Source organism: Mus caroli, chromosome 5 (genome assembly GCF_900094665.2).
Source record: "Mus caroli chromosome 5, CAROLI_EIJ_v1.1, whole genome shotgun sequence".
In the NCBI taxonomy this organism is placed as follows: Eukaryota; Metazoa; Chordata; class Mammalia; order Rodentia; family Muridae; genus Mus; species Mus caroli.
This window is the reverse complement of record NC_034574.1, coordinates 15,905,750-15,929,775: the sequence shown is the minus strand read 5'-3', so window position 1 is coordinate 15,929,775 and position 24,026 is coordinate 15,905,750. Positions and strand designations below refer to the sequence as shown.

At 39.8% G+C, this 24,026-nt stretch overlaps 1 protein-coding gene across 1 annotated transcript in view; it reads left to right on the top strand.

Moving 5' to 3' along the window:
• Nucleotides 1-24,026, top strand: part of Rsbn1l (round spermatid basic protein 1 like) — a 58,608-nt gene extending 34,582 nt beyond the window's left edge. Inside the window, exons 4-8 of the mRNA XM_021163592.2 lie at nt 10,438-10,575; nt 12,604-12,746; nt 16,999-17,166; nt 22,741-22,849; nt 22,944-24,026. Coding sequence (XP_021019251.1) covers nt 10,438-10,575; nt 12,604-12,746; nt 16,999-17,166; nt 22,741-22,849; nt 22,944-23,567 — 1,182 coding nt within the window. The 3' untranslated portion in view covers nt 23,568-24,026. The remainder of the gene's footprint in view (nt 1-10,437; nt 10,576-12,603; nt 12,747-16,998; nt 17,167-22,740; nt 22,850-22,943) is intronic.

The window sequence follows — 24,026 nt, the reverse complement described above, 5'->3', positions numbered from 1 at the left end:
GAAGGAGCCATTCTCATTTAAACTGCCACAATAATCTAAGCTCATTTCCATTTCCTAATCTTTTCTACAGAATTTCATTTTAGAAACCAGAGACAAAAAGTTGATGTGGAGCCTATCTAGAGCCAGTGTCTTGTAAGGGGGTCAGGTGCCCTGGAACTGAGGATACAGACAGCTGTAAGCTGCCATGTGGGTGCGTGTGGGTGCTGGGGAAAGAATCCAGGGCTTCTGGAAGAGCGGCCACTGCTCTTAACCTCTGAGCCATCTCTCCAGCTCGATTAGTTTTTAAAATTTTTTTCTGGTAGTGACTGATCTAACATTCTAGTTTATGGGGAAGATACAGTAAAATCTCAGATCGTGGTGAACTTTTCTCCTAATGTTTCTCTACGAAGGTGAGATTAGCTAACAGACTAGAGAGAAGTAGTTTATTTTAGGGTTGTCAGCACTCCTAGGAATAGCACTAAATCTAATCCTCATTTCTGGCTTCTCCTTGCTCTGCTATATTCCTTCAGTTGATGTTCAGGATACACTTTCTACCTGAAAAATACTATATGTTCAAGATATAGTTTCCACCCCTAGTTCCCAGTAGCATGTTTGGTGTGTATTCTGCAGCATACAGTAGCATGGAGAATAACAATATTTAAATTTTAATGTGTGTGTATGAAGGTTATTCCCTAATGTAGCATATTTGAGAACTGGAAATGAAATATTTTTAGAATGTATGATAAGGCAGCAATAGAACATTCATTACTAGCCAACCCATTTATTTTATTTCATTTTCTCTTACTAAGAGTTTAGGAAAATTCAAAACTAAGAAATCAATTCAAGTAAAAAGGTGTAGATAACTGAGACTGTTGTCTTTAGAGTGGGCGTAGCTTTGGGCTTGTCCTTAAGTACTGGGCTAATGAACCGGAGTCCAGAAGACAGCGCAGTGAAGAGAAAGTGAGCAGGCTCTCTCTCTCTCTCTCTCTCTCTCTCTCTCTCTCTCTCTCTATCTCTATCTCTCTATCTCTCTCTTTAGAGACTTGTGTATTGTATGTGTGTGAGTGCACTGTAGCTGTGCAGATGGCTGTGAGCCATCTCGTGCTTGCTGGGAATTGAACTCAGGACCTCTGCTCGCTCCGGCCCCTGCTCACTCTGGCCCGTGAGCACACTTTCTTAGATCAGTTCTATTTCTAGTCTCTTGTTCTTCCGATAAGAGCTGTTCTGTTTTTGTTGTTGTTTGTTTATTCTGAAATAGGAACTCATGAAACATGGGGTGGCCTACCTGGTCTCTCATAGCTAGCTAAGGCTGGAGTTAAATTCCTGGGTGCCTTGCCCTACCTCCTGATTGCTGGAATTACACGTGCTTAGCACACCTAGTTTTAAAAGCTGCGTTTCTTAACCTTATTCCTTCTAGGAATTGATTCCTCTTTCCATAAATCTTTTAGTGAAGGATAGAGTGTACATGGAAAAGTATACACATTAGAGATGAAAGTGGCTAGAGGGCTTTCTTGAACTAGTCTTGAACTATCTGCTAACCTCAAGCCCTAACACCTAAATATGTACAGTTCTATAAAACTATTATCTCGTGTGTATGTGTGTGTAGAGTGTGTATGTGTACTGTGTGTGTGAAAGAGTCTGTGGAGGTCAGAAGAGGCTGTTGAATCCCCTCAGCTAGTTGCACATGGCTGTGAGCTGCAGTGTGGGTTCTGGGACTTGAACCCCAGTCCTCTGAAAGAGCAGTGAATGCTCTTAACCGTCAAGCCATTTCCCAGCCCACACATAAACGTCCAGATAACTAACCATTATACTGAATTAAAACAAACAGTTTTACATATTTTGAACTCATATTTTTGAAGTCATTTAATGATACATATGTTGTTACCCTTTTCCTTGTAATATTGTTTGTGACATCCGTCTTATAGATAGCAATGTTTGTTTTCTTGCTGTTTGTAATATTCCACTTGAGGTATGTGTCATAATTGTCCTGATTACCTACTGTAAGTGGACATTTCAGTTGTTTTTCTTTTGGTGTTATTACAGCAGGGCTTTGTGAATACTTTTGTTCATGTGCTCAATGTGCACATGTATTTTTGTTAAGATATACCTATCATTTGACTATCAGTAAGAAGAAGTGCACAGATATACAGTTTTGATAGATTAATGACGGTTTTTAAAAGCTCTTGGTACCAGTTTCTATTACAGTCAGCGTGGACCATACTTTTGGTCCATCTTTTTTTCATTTAGCCATTGTGGGGACTCACAGTACTATCTCTCTGTAGTTTAATTTAATTTTTTTCTGATGACTGTGTGCCAGGCACCTTTTAAGTATTGTTGTATAGTTAAATACTGTCTTTGGAACAGTTTTGTTCCACTCTTTTGCCCATTTTTTTTTTTTAATTTGCTTTTTTCCTAACTAGTAACTTAAAAAAAAAGTATTGTAGATCAGTCTTTTTGTTCAGCCAAATAATATTCACTTGGTGTCTTGATTTATCATTAATAATGGCTTTTGATGCCTAGGAGTTAAGTTTAATCTAAAATATAATTTTTCTCAATTATGACTAATGTATTTTGTGTCCTCTTTTAAAAATCTTTGCCTACCCCAAAGACAATGAAATATTCTTCTGAATTTTCTTCTGGAAGCTGCTTTTTCTTGCACGTTTAAATCTAAACTTCATCTCAGATTGGTTGCGTAGGAGGATATAAAGATCAGGATTTGGGCTGGAGAGATGGCTCAGCAGTTAAGAGCACTGACTGCTCTTCCAGAGGTCCTGAGTTCAATTCCCAGCAACCACATGCATGGTGGCTCACAACATCTGTAATGGGATCTGATGCCCTCTTCTGGAGTGTCTGAGGACAGCTACAGTGTACTCTTCACATATATAAAATAAATAAATAAAATCTTAAAAAAAAAAATCAGGTGTGGTGGGCATGCCTGTGATCTGAGTCCTCAGGAGGCTGAGGCAGGAGGATTACCAGTATCAAAACAAGCATGGCTGCATAGTGAAACTCTGTTTTTAAAAATTCAGAACGTAAGCAAGGTTGATAGTTGTAAATACAGCAGGCATCCAGAAGACTTAGCGTGAGCCGAAGAGATGCACACTCCTTGGCACATTATATTTTCTCCTTGTTGGTGAGCCAGTTGATCATACATGTGGGTCACTTCCTGTGCTTTTATTCTACTGTTGTTTTATTATTAATCACCAGGGAAACACATTCCAAACCATGGATCCATTTCACTCCATTTAGAATGGAACAGGGCCTGAGAGATGGCTTATTGGGTAAGGACCCTTGCCATGAAGTCTCAAAAACATGAAGCAAAGGAGAGAAGTGTTGGCCCTGGACTGCCACATGCATGCTGTGGGGCATATTCCTCTTCCACCTTCAAGTAAATATGTAAACGTAATTTAAAAGTGTGTGTTTTCTTTTTAAACCTTAAAAAGTATAATGGCTATTATAAAACAAAAGGCAACAAGTACTATTGAGACAGAGTAAAGAAAATCCTTATGTACTGTTGGGGAAAACGTTGTCAGCAGTGCCGTTAGTTAAACTGTGGTATGGAGTTCCTTAAGTATGTCAAAGTGAAACCCTTGTTTTCACCTTGTGTGGTCCTGTGGCCCTACAGCTCAGGTGGTATATCTGAAGGAGAATGTGGTAAGTCTGCACTGATCTGTATTCTAGCATTGTTTATGATAGCTGAGAAAGGGAGACAGTCTTACCATCTAGTGAAAGGATAGAGAAATTCAGACATGCTATAAATGAAGTCTGTCATTTACTAAAGCATTACATTAAGTGAAATAAGCCAGGCAGATCAGTCCCACAGGCCTCTTGCGTGGAACCTAGAAAGTTGTTCTCAGAAGCTGAGTGTAGAAAGAATGGTGGTGAGCAGTGGTTAGAATACTGGACAAGGAATGTGGTAAGGGTCAGTCAGAGAGAACGTTACAGTTGGCTAGGGTTAAGAAGAACTTGCATGGGGCTGGAGAGATGATGGCTCAGCAGTTAAGAGTTCTGGCTGCTTTTCCAGAGGTCTTGAGTTCAATTCCCAGCAATCACATGGTGGCTTCTAATCACCTATAACGTGATCTGATGCTCTCTTCTAGCATGGGGGTGTATATGCAAACAGAGCACTCATATATATAAAATACAGTGCTTGCACATATCTAATCTATTAGAGGCAGGTATCAGAGGCTGTAATTGGGAAAGTATATTTCTCTGTCATTAATTTAAAAATGAATTTTATTGAACTTATGGCTATTTTAAAAATATAATGAATAAAGTGGCTGAGGAGCTGTCTTAGGCCTTACGGCGCTTGCTGTGCAAGCATGAGGACCTGAATTCTGTCTCTCACAACCATGGTGGCAGAGCACTCCTGTAATTGTAGTCCTGGGAACGCAGAGACAGGAGGATCCTGAGCAGTTAGCAAGCCAGACTGGCCAGATTGAACATTCCAGCTTCTGTGACAGGCTGTGTCTCAGAAATTATGGTGAAGAGTGATTATGATTGAGGTAGACCCCTCCTCCCTCCGCCACTTTCTTCTCTTTGAAAGTATGTGCTAAATATGGCATGGAATAGCTCCCCCTTGTGGCACTTTCCTTTATGTGCATGGTGGTTAGATTGCATCAGTAAGAATGTGATGACCAGGGAGATAGCTCAGCAGGTAAAGTGTCTTAGTTAGGGTTCTATTGCTGTGAAGAGACACCGTGACCAAGGCAGCTCTTACAAAGGACAACATTGAATTGAAGCTGGCTACTGGCTCTGAGGTTCAGTCCATTATTTATTATCCTGGAGGAAAGCATGCCAGTGTCCCGGCAGGCATGGTGCTGGAGGAGCTGAGAGTTCTACAAGGCAAACAGAAGACTGTCTTCAGGGCAGCTAGTAGGAGGGTCTCAGTGCCCACTCCCACAGTGACAGACTTCCTCCACCAAGGCCATACTTCCCAGGAGTGCCACTCCCTGGGTCAAACATATCAAAGCACCATAGGAAGGCGTGTAAAGCTTGACCCCTGGCCCCTACCTCCATGTTTCAAGGAGAGTCAGCTCCCATGGGTCGTCCTGTGACCCCACGGTGCACGCTTGTATGTGCCTCGGCATATCTACATATATTCTAGTCCCTGCCCCCAATTCCCCTTCCCTTCCCACAGACACACACACACTACAGTAATGTGATGGGCAACCCACTTACTAAGAGTGAGGCACTGGTCCCTCAACCGAGCATTACCGAGACACTAGGTCCTCTGCTTACTCTGCTGGCCTGAAGAGCCAGCATTTAACCTTTACTTCTGTTTACTCTAAATTGAGCTGATAGACAAGTTTAAATGTGTGTGTCTTTTTCAAAAGTATTTTATGGATTACTATTCAGAAGAACTTTTAATGTCTTGGGGTGTTGATAGGGGCACTGAAACAACTACAGATAAACAGATTTTGAAATAAAAAATACTTTTTGCATTCCTAGGCCAAATACGGTTTATTTGCTATGAGCCTTCGCAGACATTTAGCATACGTGGGAACCTCTAATGCAGAAAGGATTTTCTAAAATTACTTGATTATAGAAATGTAGTTTGAAGGAATATACTTTGGGAAATAACAGGTTGTCTCTTGTAAGCTATTTTTCATGTTCTAAAACCCCTCATCCTTTTGCCCTCTTGTTGGAGTGATCTTTCTATGTAACACAAACAGCATTGAGTCTTAGGAACTCTCTGTTCCTGATCTCCTTTTACAGTGGCTGCACTTTTGTTTTGTGTCATGCAGGTGTTACAGGGATTGCTCTTTTATCTAAAGAGTGTATGAGGAGAGGTTAATAAATAGCTTTGTAGTTCAAGTGTAAGTAATTCCTTTATTTATCTACTATTTCGGATATTTTGTTAGTCTTTTTTAGAAACAGAATATAGGAAGGAAGTAAAAGGGCAGCAATGATAATCTAGTTTTTAGAGAGGGAGACTTCAGGGGAGAGTTAGATTGAGCATTGTCGGGTGGGGGCTGAACTGGGAGGTTTGCATATTTGCATGCTAGACACTCTACCAGCTGAGTTTCGTCCTGCGTTTCATTTGTATTTTTAAATGAGTTAAGATGCCCAGCATTAGGCTGGAGAGATGGCTCAGCAGGTAAGAGCACTGACCACTCTTCTAGAGGTCCTGAGTTCAATTCCCAACAACCACATGGTGGCTCACAACCATCTGGAATGGAATCTGATGCTGTCTTCTGGTGTGTCTGAAGATAGCAACAGTGTATTCATATAGATTAATAAAAGAAAAAACAGTGCTCAGCATTTTTTATCTGTTCATGTTATATGTCTTCGGAATGGCACCGTGTAAATACAGATTTTTGCAAATATGACTATGTGTATCATTCTTGTCTTTATGCTTTTTTGAGATCTATCTACCCCCTGCCCAAATATAGAGGAACTATAGAGATAGATTTTAGTAAAGATGCAGTCTTCACGGAACATGTACACTATACCTTACCTCTGGTTTCTGTCCCTGTGTGGTCTTAGTGATGTGACACAACTCCCTAGAGCTGCTGCAGCTGTGCCTGCCTGTTACTTGTTCCTATTCCTCCCCCATTCCAGATCTGTGGGCCTTATTCTTTTGATGTGATCTGAAAGACTTAAAACTGTGCCTGAAGTAGGAGTACCTATCTACAATGGGGGAGTGTTATGAGCTACAGTCTTGTGTCATTTCTTTTAAAAATATTTAGTCTTCTGATCCTTGTCTTTTCCTTTCTTGGCTCAGTCATAGTAGGACTAGCATGGGTGGTTTTTAGAGAATTGAGGTTTTATTTTCATGTTGTATTACTTAACTTTACTGTAGTGAGTAAATTTTGAATGTCACATTGTTACAGTAAAATGGGGGTCACTAAAATCAAGAACCATGTCTATTTTTATGAAAAGCACATGCATTTTGTTGTTTATTTGCTGTTCGTATGTTTTTACTAAGAGGTAAATACTTTTTCATCTTGAATACATCATCGTTAATATTTTATCATGGTCAAAACTTCAAGTGACTTTTTCTACCTAATCCTAATTTCCTATGGATTTGTCATGGTGGGTTAAATGTTGCACTTCTTCATTTTAGGTTGGATTAATAAAGCATTTTAATCAGTGAAGTGATCATTGTCATTGAAGCAGCAGCTCCAGTCAGATCAGTTGATACAGTTGAGTAATGATACCTTTAGCACTGTTACTCCTAACACGTTTTACCCATTTTTTCTGTTAGTGTTACATTAATTTATTTATATTTAAACACACTTTACAAGGACTGAGTATTAATGTTTTTAATAATTCTGGTTCCCTGTTATTAGCCATTGTCTTTTAAAACTTACCACTGGTTATCAACGCTCTCTCTCTTTTTCAGCTGGCCTCAAATTCCTAATGCTCTCTCTGTTCCACCTTCTGGGGCTGGGTTATGGATCTGTACCTGGCCCAACCTCTGCCCCCTTTATTTTTTGAAAGATCTTATTTTGTAGCTTTGGCTGTCCTGGAAACTGCTATATAGACCAGGCTAGACTCAAACGCATAGAGATCTGCCAGCTTCTGTCTCCTAAGTGCTGGGATTAAAGGTGCACACCACCACATCCAGCCTTTTCCCTCTTTTCTGTGGAGTGGAAATAGTTACCTGACTATAAAAACATTACATGACATGATTAGAAAGAGAAATTTCAAATATATTACATTTACATATTAGCTAAATTGACTGTTAATTTCAGACTTAAACATTTTCCCTATCTCCTAAATTGCCCTTAAATTGACTTAGACAGTGTTCTTTACTGGTGTCTTTTGTATAAGGTATTTAATTCCTGCATTTAGGACAAAAAGCTCATTTGACTTTGCTATTCAAGTGTATTAATCAAACTCGTGTCTTTGGGGAAGCTTGTATCAAGTTACACTTACTACTTTAGAAGCATTCACTCATTGAAAAAGACATTTTAAAGGCTGTTTTTCTTCCTCTCGAGGCAAACCATGTACATTATTTAATGAGTCATTGTTAATTCTTTGGTGTAGTAAAGAAGACCACATCTCATTTCCACAATTTAATAATGTCTTAGTATTTTTGTCTTTTTGTTTGTACATGGGTACCAAGATTCATTGGTGTTTAGAACTGATTAGTGACCTAGGTGATATTTACATATCTTATTTAAATAAATGTATGCACAGGAAATTTATTTGCCTGTATGACATAGAAATATTACCTCACTAAAATGCCTTTTGTTACCTTTTAAAACCCTTGCAGAATTTGTGTCTTATAATGTAAGTTGATTTTACTTCTTGTCTTGTCTTCCCTTGCCTCTTACTCTCCACCTGTGTGGGAATCAGTCCCAGTATGTTACAATGGCGAGGCAAGGGCTCTTCCTTAGCCCGAATCTCACGATTTAGTAGCCTTAGATCTCTCAGGACTAATGCTGTCACAGGCAGATCTCAAACCGAGGACAGGCGTGCAGTCATTTAACAGAGGTTTGTGTGTTCACGAGAGTTCAGGTTGGTAAGCTTCCTCGGTTAAAGACTGCTTCACCGAGCCACACCAATGGCCAGGTTTCCTCCTGTGATGCTCTTAGTGCATTCAAATTCCTAGGGCCTGAGAGTGGTGGAAAGTTAAGTTTAAACTCTTAGTTTGTTCATCTAGGGTAGTGGTTCTCAACTTCTCAGATGGTGCCGCCACCTCATGTTATGGTGACCCCTACCCATAAGATTATTTTGCTGCTGTTTTGTAACTATTATTTTGCTACTATTATAAATCATGATGTAATATGAAGGATATATGATATGTGGCCCTGAAGGGGGTCATGACCCACAGGTTGAGAATTGCTGATATAACACTGATAAGACCTTTTAGGAGAGAAAAAAATGAGACCCTGACTATAAGATGGAGTACAATTTATACATTTTGTGACTTGGGGTTTGGTTTGTTAATCTGAGAAGTGAATTTTTAATGAATAATGAAAAGTTAAACTTGGAATACTTGTAAATAAACTTAATGTTGAGTATAATAAAAACGTAAAGAATCAGTACTTGTATCGAAAGATGGCCTAGTCGGCCATCAATGGAAAGAGAGGCCCATTGGACTTGCAAACTTTATATGCCCCAATATAGGGGAATGCCAGGGCCAAAAGAATGGGAATGGGTGGGTAGGGAAGTGGGGGGCGCTATGGGGGACTTTTGGGATAGCATTGGAAATGTAATTGAGGAAAATATGTAATAAAAATATTAAAAATCAAAAAAAAAAGAATCAGTACTTGTTGATTATGATAAAAACAAAATTCTGATGTCAATTATTCTAACATTATAGAATATTTATTATTGTGTTTCTTAAACTATGTGGGTTGGAAGTAAGGTACTTCACATATGTTGATACTACACTACTGCAATTGTATAGATTTATAACATCATAAAAGTTTGCCCAACTCAGGGTTGCCTGCATTGTAGACTTAGTTTAAACGAGGGTCATCCTGGGCAAACTAAACAGTTGATCTTCTACATATGGTGGCCACAAAGTCTTGCTTCAAAAAAAAAAAAAAAAAATTGAGATTTTGCTCAAAGTTTGTTAAGAAGCTTAAAATAATTCACCTTTTTAGTGTTTATATATTTAAAAATATCATGGTTCTCTGCAGACTAAATTTAATGTACCATTGAAAATCCAGGTGTGAGTGCACAGCGTTTAGGCTGTTTTGTTTTGAACATGTGGGCATCACACAGGCTGGCATGTTAACAGGTGCTTTATGTAGATGTGTGTTTTGTTTTCTTCTGCAGTCTGGGCTTATGAGATGAGAGCAGGAGCTTATGTGATCTCGGAGTTAGCTGTCGATAGCAAAGGTGAATTTGTGCCTTAGAATTGCCCATTCTGAATTTCAATTATTTCATTAGAATTCATGATAGAAATGTGAACTGGCGCCTCATTAAAAATCTTGGTCCAGGATGAAAGATCATCTTTAGTGGTCTTTTGACACATAACCACTCCTCATGGGGGTAATTAGACAATTGCCACTTCTAATGAAGGTGTGTCATTTTGAATCTTTTTGGTAGCAATTTGTATTAAACAACAACTCTTCTGCTATTAGGAGGTGGTGCAGTGAGTTATTTATACAGTGTTGTTTCTTTAAACTCTCCTCTTTTTTTGTTTTTGTTTTTGAAGATAGGGTTTCTCTGTGTGACAGAGATTAAGATGTATGCCACCAGCGTGGCTCTCTCTGACTCTTTTAATGAGTAGTTTACAGAGAAAGAAATGGAAATTAGCTGGCTTGATTAGTTAATATATATAAACATGTATTTATAAATATATTATTATAAGTAATATATTACAAATAACATTAATATTTATAAATATATCTATAATCACTGTATTATTACAAGTTTCTTTCGGTTTTTCTTGCCTTGTATTATGTTCTAGTAGTTTGAAATGATCTGATTCATTGTTACGTATCAGTAGCAAACACTTCATGTCTAACTTTTAATTAAATTCATGTCACTCAGGTAAAAAGAACATATTCTCATGGTACTTACAGAGCTGGCCCGATGCGACAGATCAGCTTGGTGGGAGCAGTTGATGAAGAAGTGGGCGATTACTTCCCCGAGTTCCTTGACATGTTAGAGGCGTCACCATTTTTAAAAGTAAGAGAAGGTCTTGGCATTCTAGAGTGTGGTGGGTATTGCTTTCGGTTATAGCTGATGCCGATGGATGGCTGTTTGTTTAGAACTATCATGATATTTGTTTTGTTTTGAGACAGGGTTTCCCTGCACTCATGGTTATCCTGGAATTCACTCTGTAGACCAAGCTGGTCTCCAAATCACAGAACTCTGCCTGCCCCTGCCTCTCTCCTGAGTGCTGAGATTAAAGGTCTGCACCATCATGCCACTCAATATAATTAGAAAAAAATTTATTTAAATCAGGGGAAAGGAAGGAAACAGTGATCTTGTGTTACCGTAACTTCTCGATCTTAATTGTAATGGCCAAGTTAAATGTTACACCAGCAAATGCCCTTGCCTGTTACTGCCTCTGTGTGTCTTGTAGACTAAGCACAGGCGGATTTAACAAGTGTAGGAAGGATGCCTGTTAAACACTTTGAGCACAAAGGGGGTGGGGGTGGCCTGACACTGTGGGAAACTGGCCTAGTGACTTGTACAGTTGTATAAAACATCGAGCTCATGCCCCATCATAGTCTATAAAAGTTCTAATCAAGGTCCATTTTATATTTCTTTAAAAATGTATTCATTATTATTAGTCTATGTGGGGTAGGGCACATATGTGCATGTGGCAGTCAGCAGACAACTTGGTGGAATCCCTTTTTTCTTTCCTCCCTTTTTTCTATGGAGTCTCATCTCTCCTTCTATATTTGCATGAGTTGTGGGCATTGAGCTCAGATCTCTAGTTTTGTGTGCCCAGCTCTTACCTGCTGTGCTGCTGCACTCTTACTATGGGTTACCTGAGGTAGCCCATTGAGAGAGAAATCTCTGAACTGGGCAGGTAAGTGTTTAATAGTCAGTAATTCTGAGGTCAGTGTGAACTCTCCCTGAAATGTAGGCCCTAGTCCACAGCCAAGTGTGAGACTAGTCTAAAACTTACCACATAGGCATCTTCTGTTTTCACTATATTGTTTTTTCCTCCTTTATAGCTTTTAAACTTTGTTCCTTTTTCTTCCAGGTAGTCATATCAAGGTACATTGATTATAATCATTAAGTGGCATTTTATAGAATGGTTGCTTCAAATCTTATTTTAAGCATTCTTTCTAGAGAAATAAGTTCTTTCAAAAGGGACTGTGAGGTGATTAAACAACACCATCATTCCATCATAGTGAACTTGTGATCTTCCATTCTCCTTCACATTTAAATTTCAATTTAGTTTCTGCTTTAAGACCAGTAGCCTTTTCAAGAAACTACTGCCAGGTAGTGGCGGCACACACCTTTAATCCCACACTCAGGAGACAGAGGCAGTTGGATCTCTTGAGTTGGAGGCCATCCTAGTTTACAGAGCAAATTCTAGGACAGTCAGGGCTACAGAGAAACCAAAAACAAAAAAGAAACTTCTAAACAAATATAAGCATATATATATATGTACGTATATATATATTTTTTGATGTTGTATTTGATTATGATTTATTAAGGAAACATTTAGTTTTTTTCAACTCAAATTTGTTTTCAAGGTTGTTGTGGAGGCCACATGCTTATTTGGCAGCTTACTAGATTTCTGTTGCCTGTGTTAGAAAGAAGAGTGACTACTGATGAGCATGGGCCTCACACCTCTAGGAGGGCGGCCCACGAGAGTTCGTTCTTCTGAGCTGAACTGAAGCAGAACACACGACAATAGGGATGTGTTAATATAGGATGTATTTCAGATGCTTAACTTGTATATGAATTTGTGTGTAAGGGGGGGACAGTTTTTCTCTTCCTCCAGTCTCATTTTAGCTTTTTATTTATTAGGACATTGTAAGGATTCTTACAGGGGAGAATTAGTATTTTTTAAAAATTATCAATCTGTTTCATCTATTGGCTTTCAGGTCGAGTATTAATTTTTCCTTTTGAGATTATAATATAATAACATTATTTTTCCTATCCCTGCCCTATCCCTCCATGAAGTATTTTTAATATGCATTTGAAGATATAGTTTGAAAATAATTAATTAATGTAATTATTTATTTCTAGTGTACATTGCCATGGGGAACACTGTCTAGTCTGAAATTAGAGAGTCGGAAAGATAGTGATGATGGTCCCATCATGTGGGTACGTCCAGGAGAACAAATGATCCCCGTGGCTGATATGCCAAAGTCACCCTTCAAAAGGAAAAGGTTTGTTGTATACATCTTTATCAGTGAGGATGGACTTGGCGTGCATGTATGTGTGTGTCTATTGTAGAAGAAAACGTTTATAGCATAAGTTAAAGCATAAGTTACAGAAAGTTCCTGACATGGGCCACATGTTAGTATTCTTGGTTATAAAACAGCACAGTTTTATAACACAGACATGAGACATAAGCAAATGAAATAAATTACAACTAGGAGTTGAAAGATGTCACTCATATAGAGAAATTTTGCAATAAATTTAACAACTGTTCAAGGCCACCATATGGGAGGATGTCAAGTAATACAAAGAGCTGAAAATGTACTATGCTCTGGACTGAGAAGAACAAGGGTCCTTTCAGATGACTGTCTCAATTGGATTTGTGCTCCTGGCACTGGAGAGAATGAGTTTAAAGTCAAAAAGAGGAAGGTCAAGGCACTTAGAGTTATTGAAAATTGCCATAAGACTCAAATAATGCTGGGCAGTGGTGGCGCACACCTTTTATCCCAGCACTTGGGAGGCAGAGGCAGGTGCATCTCTGAGTTCAAGGCCAGCCTGAGCTACAGAGTAAGTTCCAGGGCATCCAAAAGTACATAGAGAAACCCTGTCTCAAATGCCGCTCCCTACCCCCCTATAAAAGACTCAGATAGGTTATTGGAAGATGATAAAACTCATAAATGTGAATATATTTACCACTTAATATATGGCATGTGGATAAAATTATATTTCTATCTTAAAGAAAATAGAGGCAGAGTGCCTGTCTCATAGAAAAAGTTAGAGATTAACAGAAACAATTAAATGCCACCATAAAACTTAGAAGCCTGAAAGAAATCTCAGCAACCCCAGACAAACCCAGCCACCCAGTGGCAGTGCTGGTGAGCAATAGGTCTCAACAGCCAAGTTCACAACAACGGTTGACTGTATTAAAATGGGATAGTTCAGGACCACAGTGACACATGATGTCTTCTAGAGTCATCTGGAACCCAACCCCTAATGTCCAGTGGCACCTGAACAAATAGCTAGGGTTATGAAAAATAATGTCCCATTTTTGAAACAAAGTAGTAAAGGTGCCCACTTATCTATGCAAACAAGGACCAAATGGGCCATGAGTTAAGACCAAGTAACTCTCCCTTTAGCTGCTATAAAACAGCAGCTACTGCACTTTAGCTCGTTGGTCCCTTTTCTATGCTTGTCAGGTGCTCTCCTGAAACATATTTCAGTAAATTCTCTTTATGATTTCATGTCCTTTACAAATCTCTTACTGTTTGTGGTTCTGGCCTTCAAGATGACAATATCAACAGAGTAACCAGTGATAAATCTGATTATTTGAATCAGGGTCTTATTACATATTCTGAATTGGCCTTGAATTTGAAATTCTCATGCCTGAATCTCCTAAGTGCTGGAATTACAGGCTTGTATTACCATGGGTATTTTATTATTCTTTTCTTTATAAAAAAAAGAAATGATCTGTGAATATGTCTTTGTGTTGATAGTGTGGTGGTTCATGCTTGTGATCCCAGAATTCAGGAAGTTTAGGCAGGTAGATATTTTTTCAAGCACAAGGAGTCAGGGCTTGTGAGTGGCTGTATACTGGAGTTCAAAATTACAAAAGACACCCTAGATCAAAAAACCAATATGATGTTTGTATATTAGACAGTGGTTAACACAGAAACTCACAGCTGGTCAGAGTGTAGTGAATTGGTGTCTGGGGAGTACTCAGCCCTGAATGTGACACTAATAACACTGCTTTACCTACAGGGCTTTACAAGAGGGAAAGAGAGAGAGGACTCCAGTGAGGTAGTGTCATCTGGAGATACAGGATTGCTACATTCATGAACTCAGAACAACTATGGACCTACAATAAGACCAGCAAAAGATCAAGCCAGTTAGCATTCTAGCACAGAGGGCCAGGAAGTCATGAGTCCTGACTCCAACTGAAGAACTGTTGGCAGCTGATAGCTTCTGAGGGAAGGAGAGGCCAGTTGTCTTTAAGGCTGTGGTCCCCGGTCAGTTTTGTCCCAGAGAATGTCTTCATGCCCATAGTCCTGTTGGGTTTTTAAAGATAAAGACAAAGCTGGAAAGAGGTGTGGGTGTGGGGGAGACATCTGGAAGGAGTTTAGGGAGGAGTAGGAAGTGAATATGATCAAAATACATTGATGTGACATTCTCAAAGAATCATTAAGAATATATTTTTAAAACTTAAGTGTATTGTGGAGAAGAGGTTAGAAAAATGTACTAAGTTAACTTTTTGACCAGAATTGGTGGTATAAGGGGAGGTAGTGGCTTTTCTGTAGATATCGAAAATGATTTGAATGGTTACATGGATTATTTTAAGCAGCAGAACAGGGTCTGGAGAGATGGCTAAATAGTTAGAGCACTTTTATTCTTAGAAGATTCGGGTTCCATTACCAGCACCTACATGATGCTCAGAGCCATCCAGTGCTAGGGGAACCTATACCCTCCTCTGACCTCTGACGGCACCAGGTATACACATGATGTACTGCATATATGCAGGCAAAACATTCATGCACATGAAATGAATAAACTGAAATGAAACCCAAAACAAAACAGGACAAGCTGTCCTCCAGTAAATATATGGTAGGGTCCTTGCCTGGCAGGAACTCTGTTGGGCTTGTTACATAGTATCCACTGTTTAGTAAACAATGCAGTCAATAAGTAAATTTCTAAATTGGTAACTGTTGTAAAATTATGTTTTTCAGAGCTTATTCTTTTTTCATTTTTGAAAGATTACTTGAAATTTTTAAAATTATGTGTTTATATTTGAGTATGTGTCTGTGTGTGGGTATGTATAGGTGCCTGTGGAGGAGAGAGGTGTCCCATGCCCCTGGAGCTGGAGTTACAGTGTTTCTGAGCCACCTAGCATGTGCTCTGGAAGCTGACCTCTGCTCCTCTGCCAGAGTAGTCAGCCCTACCTTTCAACTGCACAACCATCTCTCCAGCCCTGAACCTGACAGTCCTGGCTGTCCTGGAACTCAGTGTGTAGACCAGGGTGGCCTCAAATTCAGAGATCTGCCTGCCTCAGCCTCCCTTCGGCTGGGATTAAAGGTGTGTGCCACCACCCCCTGCCTGTTTCAGGATCTGAAGCAAGTTTAATCAGAGAGTCTGTTGCCAGAATAATGCAGACAGAAACTTTTCGATGTAATTTAAAAGGGTTCCTCAGTCCCTAGCAGAGTCCTCTGCACTTCCTGACTTACTGCCCAGAGTATATGGTGCTTCCGTAGTCTGTTGCTGTCTAACTAATAACAGATACAGTGCTACATACATGTTGAAGGATTTGAATGTGATATTAGCTAGAAGTCCACTAGCCTTCTATATAAAGTGGTAGCCCGATCTAACTTACTGACATAAGAATATTAATCACAAAGAGCAAAAAAGTATATTACAGTGTGGTAAGCCTGATGCAGGTTGCAGAGCAGCAGACAGTGGAGTGGGGAGTTGGAGCTGAGAATGACTCGGGAGGGTAACTGGGCAGAGGGACTAACTGCTGGGCAATCTGGAATAGCAGCCACAGACTACCCTACCGAGGAGAAAAATGATATCTTCTGGGCAGCTGTGGTTTCCCCATTTTCCCATTCTATAGCCTAACAGGAGAGATCTCTTAAGAGTGCGAGGATAGTGGCTGACAGGCTGTGTGCTTTTGAACTCTAGCGGAGGAGTGGCCCAGAGGCAGTGGAAGATTGCTGTCTTGCAGAGCAGAGCTGTAAGCTTGCTTTATACCTCAGTACACTGTGGAGTCACTGCCTAGGTTTCTGTTGTTAACCTCTTTTTTTTTATCCTTTATACCTCAGTACACTGTGGAGTCACTGCCTAGGTTTCTGTTGTTAACCTCTTTTTTTTTATCCTTTCTCATTAATTTGTTTATTATTTTTTTTATCTTTGAAATTCTCCTAAGGGTAGCAAGCAGCCTCATCTGTCACTGTAATCTCCTTTAGTAGTCTCAATACTCAGGTAGCACCTGGCCTAAAGGGTGTATCATGCCGCATGATCTCATCTGTTTGTTCTAGTATGCAGTATATTCAATAAGTGCACAGTCCTATGCGAAGTAGCTCCAAACTCCAGGGCCGCCTGCCACATGTGTGAAAGGTATTTCCCAAACTAGGGAATTGATATGGATACTTTGTTTGCCTTTATTCATTTTAAAAATTAAACATCTCATTTTGTCTGATATCATGTGATTATGAAATATCTGATAAGGAAACAAGCCACAGCATGTAAATATAAATCTCTTTCTAAAAACAGAACTACCAATGAAATAAAAAACCTTCAGTATCTACCTCGAACCAGTGAGCCTCGGGAGATGCTGTTTGAAGACAGGACGAGAGCCCATGCGGATCACATAGGACAAGGCTTTGAACGACAGACCACGGCGGCTGTTGGGGTGCTCAAGGCTGTGCACTGTGGACAGCGGTACATATGACTACTGACTGTTTTGAGATAATTTTATGTGCATGGTATTTTACCTGAATACCTCCTGTGTGTAGTGCCTGCTGAGGCCACAAGAAGGGATCTGGTGCTCTGAAACTGGAATGACAGACAGTTGTGAGCACATGGGTGCTGGAGATGACCCTGGCTCCTCTGGAAGACGAGCCGTTGCTGAGCTGTTGCTGCCGTCCTCACTAGTGCTTTTTTGGGTTGGTGACGGTTGTACTGGGGCATGAACCAGGGTCTTGTGCACATTAACCACTGTTATTTTATTTTATCACTATTTTTCTTTTTAAATTAAATTTCATTATTTTTGAGACAGGATATTACTATGTAGCTGGCTTACTATGTATGACTGGCCTGGAACTCACTATGTAGATCAGGCTAGCCTCAAGCTCACAGAGATTCATTTGTCTCTGCCTCCCAAGTGCTGGAATAGGAAGTCCCATTTACAATCAGCCAGGCTGGGCAGTGGTGCATTGGCAAAGGGAAAACTGGATTTACGTGGTGTTTACTATATGCCCATTTACAAATGTTGTCTCAGTTTACTTTTTTTCTTTTTCTTTTTCTTACTTATGTATTGTTTTTACTTATATACAGGAACACATTATGCAGGGCCATCAGTTTAGTTAGTTAGTGGTAAGTTTAAGACTCATTCCTCTTGTCCTTGCTTCTTCCTGTCTCTGACTGCCACAGTATTAGGGTTACAGTTGCGGGGAGTTTATGCCTGGCTTATTGCATGGGTGCTGGGATCCAAATTCAGGTCCGCAGCAGCAAATGCTATTACCCATTGCACCAACTCCATAACTTCCAGAAACTAGTTTAATTCTTAAAGTACTGTAAAAAATGTGTAGTTTTTAAGATTTTGCAAAAAGTGTAATATGTAACTTTCCATATAAGGAAATAATCTTTTTAAGGACTTCTAGTGCAGCATGCTCTTCATTAAAGAAAAATTGTAGTACTGCCTTATAGAGTAGAGTCTAGTGCTGTTCTCACCATTTTTGTTTGACTGGGAACTGCCTCTCAGCGTCAGCCTGGAGGCTTGGAGCTAGCCAGCCACGGTAAGCCCCGCTGCAGTGTTCTAGTGTGTTAATATTAAAGACGGGAGGCAAGTGGTTTTGTTAGTCCTGTAAGAGCCACGGTAGTTGCTACCAGTGATCCTCCAAGGAATAGGAGCCTGTTTGGACCATGCAGGTCCATGCAGCACTCTTGCCTTGTCTGTTACAAGGCTGTGTGTCTTCACTGTGTTTGCATCTGTCCTGGTACTAAGGGAAGCTGCTGTCGCTTGTTTTGTGTTCTGCTGTGTTTTTCTTTATATTAAGGATCAAAGTGTCATTCTTTCTTTCCTTTCCTCCCTCCCTTCTTTCTCTCTTGTTTTTCTTTTTAAAAATTTATTCATTTGATGTATGAGTACACTGTGGCTGTCTTCAGACACATCAGAAGAGGGCCCTGGATTCCATGACAGATGGTTGTGAGTCACCATGTGGTTGCTGGGAATTGAACTCGGGACCTCTGGAAGAGCAGTCAGTGCTCTTTTTTCGAGACAGGGTTTCTCTGTGTAGCCCTGGCTGTCCTGGAACTCACTCTGTAGACCAGGCTGGCCTCGAACTCAGAAATCCGCCTGCCTCTGCCTCCCGAGTGCTGGGATTAAAGGCGTGCGCCACCACGCCCGGCTTCAGTCAGTGCTCTTAACCACTGAGCCATCTCACCAGTCTCTGTTTTTTTTTGTTTGTTTGTTTGTGGGTTTTTTTGTTGTTGTTTGTGGTTTTTTTTTTGTTTGTTTCTGTTTTTTGAGGCTGGGTTTCTCTGCATAGTTTTGGCTGTCCTGACTTGCTCTGTAGACCAGGCTGCCCTTGAACTCACAGACATCAGCCTGCCTCTGCCTCCCACATACATGGCTATATTAAATTGTTCTTAGAGCTATGTTTAGTATCAGTTTAAGATTTCAATGCATTTATGAGGCCAGAAGAGGGTGTTGGATCCTTGGGAACTGGCATTACAGACAATTGTGAATTGATTTCTATGGGTGCTGGGGACAAATCCAGATCCTCTGGAAATACAGTAAGTGCTCCTAACTACTGGACTGTCTCTCTGACCCCTAATCTAGTTAGGGAGACTAGGCTGGCCTTGTCTACACAGAGATCTGCCTGTCTTTGTCTTCCAAATGGTGGGATTAAAGGCATGTGCCTGGCCCTTAAGCCATCACTGGAAAGAGAGGCCCATTGGACTTGCAAACTTTATATGCCCCAATATAGGGGAATGCCAGGGCCAAAAGAATGGGAATGGGTGGGTAGGGAAGTGGGGGGCGCTATGGGGGACTTTTGGGATAGCATTGGAAATGTAATTGAGTAAAATATGTAATAAAAATATTAAAAATTAAAAAAAAAAACAATTTCTTTCCCCTTTCCCCCTTTCCCCCTCCCCCCCCCCCCCCTTTTTTTTTTTTTTTTTTTTTTTTTTTTTTGAGGTAGCATCACATCATGTTGCCTAGGCTAAACTTTTCTGCCTGTGCCAACTTGTTTTCTCAGGTTTCTTGATTGCTGAGATGACAGTATTCTGCTGTGTCTAGTTTAGCATTGATTTAGACGTCAAAGAACTCTTCTATAGATAGGACAGGGTTTGTGAATCATTAATTGTACTACATAACTATATAAGCATTATTAAGACAGGACTTACATAGATTCTTATATTTGCGGTTTGCTTGGTGGCACACGATTTAATCCCAGCACTTGGGAGGCAGAGGCAGGTGGATATCTGAGTTCGAGGCCAGCCTGGTCTACAGAGTGAGTTCCAGGACAGCCAGGGCTACACAGAGAAACCCTGTCTCAAAAAAACCAAAAACCAAACAAAAAAAAAAACCCTTGGTATTCCTTTGTAAAAAGTGTTTATGTGTGTGAGCATGAGCATTTAAGTGTGGATATGTGCAGAGGATAGCTTCCATGTTAGTCTTTGCCCTCACCTGTGGGACAGTGCTACTTGCTGTTGAGCTGCTGGGCGTGCCAGGACAGCTGCCTGTAAGCTACCTGGGATTCTCTTGTTTCCATCTCTCAGCTTGCCATGTGAGCTCTGGGATGCTTGTCACGTGCTTTACCTACTGTGCCATCTCCTCAGCTCTTGATTCAGTGGTATAATTTGCATACAATGAAACATGTCCCAATTTTCAGTCTCTTGAGTGTTTTGACTGACTTATTTACCAGTACCACAGGGAAGATGAACAAGTCAGTATTCTTGGCAGCTAATCACCTCAAATACCCATGAATCTACTCCTTTCTGTGTCTCCAGGTTGGTCTGTTAGTTACTTCTACCGTTACTGTGATAAACATTTCTGAGAAACAATGCAAAGAAGGATGGGTTGATTTGGCTTCCACGGTTTTAGAGGGTTGGTTAGTTAGTCCATGGTCATGCGCTCCCATGCACTTGGAGAGGACATCGTGGTGGCAGGGTTCTTAAGCACTTTGTGCTTTCCTTTCAGTCCTTTGATTTTCTTCTGGTTTTATTGTCTTTGAAAAGTCTGCATTCCAGTGACTGTTGTCTGTCATTTTCTGTATATAATGTCACCCATGATCATCCTCTGTCACTGAACCTTAGCAATCTGACTCTTGTGGCATCAGTTTTGTTTTGGGGATTGTATTTTAATGACAGCATCTCTCCTCCCCTTTCCTCCCTGCAGACCCTTCCGTTTATGCCTCACTTCTCGCTCTCATCAGTCTTTGTTGCATGCATATGTGTATTTGTATGTATAGACATATTCTCCAGTATGACCTGTGGAGTCCATCTAATGTTACTTGTGTATGTTACCAGGACTGACCATTGGGCACTTGACAACCAGTTAGTGTGCCTTTCCCTGGGAAGCATAAGTCTTCTACTCCCCTCTTTCCTTAGTCGCCTGTAATTCTTTGTATAGGGTTGAGGCCCCATGACTTTACCTGATGGAGTTTGGCATGTTTGTTGGCATCTTTGGGTGGTTGTGTTGGTGGGACTTTCCTGTGGAGCTTTTGATATTACTAGGAGACACAGTCTCACAGCAGAGCCTCTGGTCATCTGGCTCTTACAGTCTTTCTTTCCGTAGGTATGGGAGTGTTAACTGACACTAGGCTCTACAACTCTGGATTATGGTTTTCGCTAGTTGTCTATGTCAGGCTAGATACACCCTGCTATGAATTTCTTTATATATTACATTGCTTGGAATTTTACTTCAAAACTTTATTTTGAGCATCTGAAAATGTATCTGTATATTTCTGACTGAACAATTTGGAAAATTTTCACAATTTATATAAAAATTTAATGTCTCCAGTGAAGAAAATGAATATTTTAATGAACATTTCTTAATTTACTACTAAGTCTCATTAATATGCACAGTTAATATGTACTAGTAATTGCAGCAATGAAATAAAATAAAGCAAGAGTCACTTAGGAGTTGTATGCATCCCATCTAATACTACTAGACCCAACCCTACCTAGTGCCCAAGATTCTTTAAGATTGGGCGTGTCCAAGTAGACAGTTAATATTTTCTATGAACAAGAAAGTATTGCCCCCCCCCTTCCCTCTTGTTACTCTAGCTCAGGTGATAGGCATGAATCACCTCTGCCCTTGCTTCTGATTATAAAAGTTAATGCTATTTTAAATGTACATATTTATGAATTACAGTGTAATCTTTCAACAATAGGTATGCACTGTAACAGTCAGAACTGGGCAGCTGCTTTATCTAGCACTTCCCACAGCTACCATAGCATGCACCATTTTTGTGGTGGGAATCAAGGTCTCCTTCCTGTTTTGCAATATACAATTAAGTGTTAACCATAGTCACCGTCCTGTAGCCTCCTGAACTTTTCCCGTTACACCTTTACTTACCCTCTCCATACTCCATACTTTACTTCCTCCTGCTAATCTTTGATAATCACATTTTGTGTTTTGCCAAGATCAGCTCTTTCAGTGCACATATAGAACTGAGAACATGAGGTCCATGTGTTTCTATGCTTGCTTCAACTTCTTTTATGCAGCATTTGATTTGCAATTTTAATACTCAATTTAAAGGATAATTGAACTATATTTTAAAATGAGATATTTAGTTTTTGTGGTTTGTATAACTTACAAAGCATTACAATTCTAATTGTAAATCTATTCTAATTTTTCTAGATCTTGTGACAGCAATACTAAAGAGTAAGGAAAGTTGTTAGTCTGTTTAGGTTGAAACTCATGGTGTAAACTCTTTTTTTTTTTTTTTTTTTTTTAAGATTTATTTATTTATCATATATAAGTACACTATAGCTGTCTTCAGACACACCAGAAGAAGGCATCAGATCTCATTACGGATGGTTGTGAGCCACCATGTGGTTTCTGGGATTTGAACTCAGGACCTTTGGAAGAGCAGTCAGTGCTCTTAAGCACTGAGCCATCTCTCCAGTCCTGTAAACTCTTGATTTAAATGTATAAATAAATTTCTTTATTTGTAGGGAGATTTTAGCATTGATCATAAGCTAGTTTTACTTGAATTTATTAAGGACCTAACAGAATAAATCATGAACTGAAGATTTCATTATTATCACTCTCCTCTACAGGCCTGATCAACCCCGAGTAACCAAAGATGTAATTTGTTTTCATGCAGAAGATTTCTTAGAAGTAGTTCAACGAATGCAATTAGACTTACATGAACCTCCACTGTCCCAGGTAAAACTTAAATAATTATCATTTTTCACTTAGATTTTGATGTGCAAAGATTTACCTGTATTCTTCTTGTTGTTGTTTTTTCTTTTTTTTTTAGTGTGTGCAGTGGGTTGATGATGCAAAACTTAACCAGCTGAGGAGAGAAGGCATTCGCTATGCCAGGATTCAGCTGTATGATAATGACATTTATTTTATTCCAAGGAATGTTGTCCATCAGTTCAAGACAGTTTCAGCTGTATGCAGTTTGGCATGGCACGTTCGACTGAAATTCTATCACGCAGAGGAGGACACTTGTCACAGTACGGTTACTCATGAAAAGGGCATAGCATCAGGTCCCACATCATCAGTTCTCGGAGCTCACACTGAGAACCAAGCCTCCTCAGACTCTGTGTTGTCAGACAAACTTCATTCTAAGTATGAATCACAACAAATTAAACAGGAACCTGTTGCAGCTCTGAGAATCAAGGAAGAACCTGTGACGGTTCCCATACCTGAAAAGATTGGAACACCAAATAACACGGAAGGCAAGGACAGTAAGGCGAGGCTGGATCACGCTCAGTTTCCAGATTTTCACATTGACATGGACTCTACATTTGAGAGCACCAACAGAGACTTAAAGGAAGACTCGTGTCCTGGAAGTGTCAGTAATACAGTCGATACACAGCAACATAGTTCTGTACGTTCAAGTCAAGACAAAAGTGTGGATGACAATTTGTGCTGAATTTGTTCATTACGTATAGCCTTTCTTTAAAACATAATTTGTAATGGTTCATGAAATCTGAAAGCAAGCCTAGGAATTGCTCTCAAGTCTGTTACAAAATATAGTTTATGTAGCTTTGTAACATTCCTCAGTGCCTGTCCATAACTGTGAAGTATCAAGCACTTAGGGCCAGATGCACTGTAAACATTGCAGGCTTAAATACACAGGAGTCTTTAGAAAAGTCATTTGAGTTGGAGTTGTAGGCTTTAGAATAGAGCTGACAAAATCATATAAATATATTTTTTTGTAATATGAGCCAGAATTTTTTTGACAATATAAGGTTTTTCCATAGAGCTTATTTATACCAACTTTTTTTCATTTTAAATGTGTCAGCACTGTAGTGTAAATAGCTTTACAAAACCTTTTTAGTGTGATTTATATTGAAATGTGAGCCACTTAATAAAGGTTCATAATAATAAA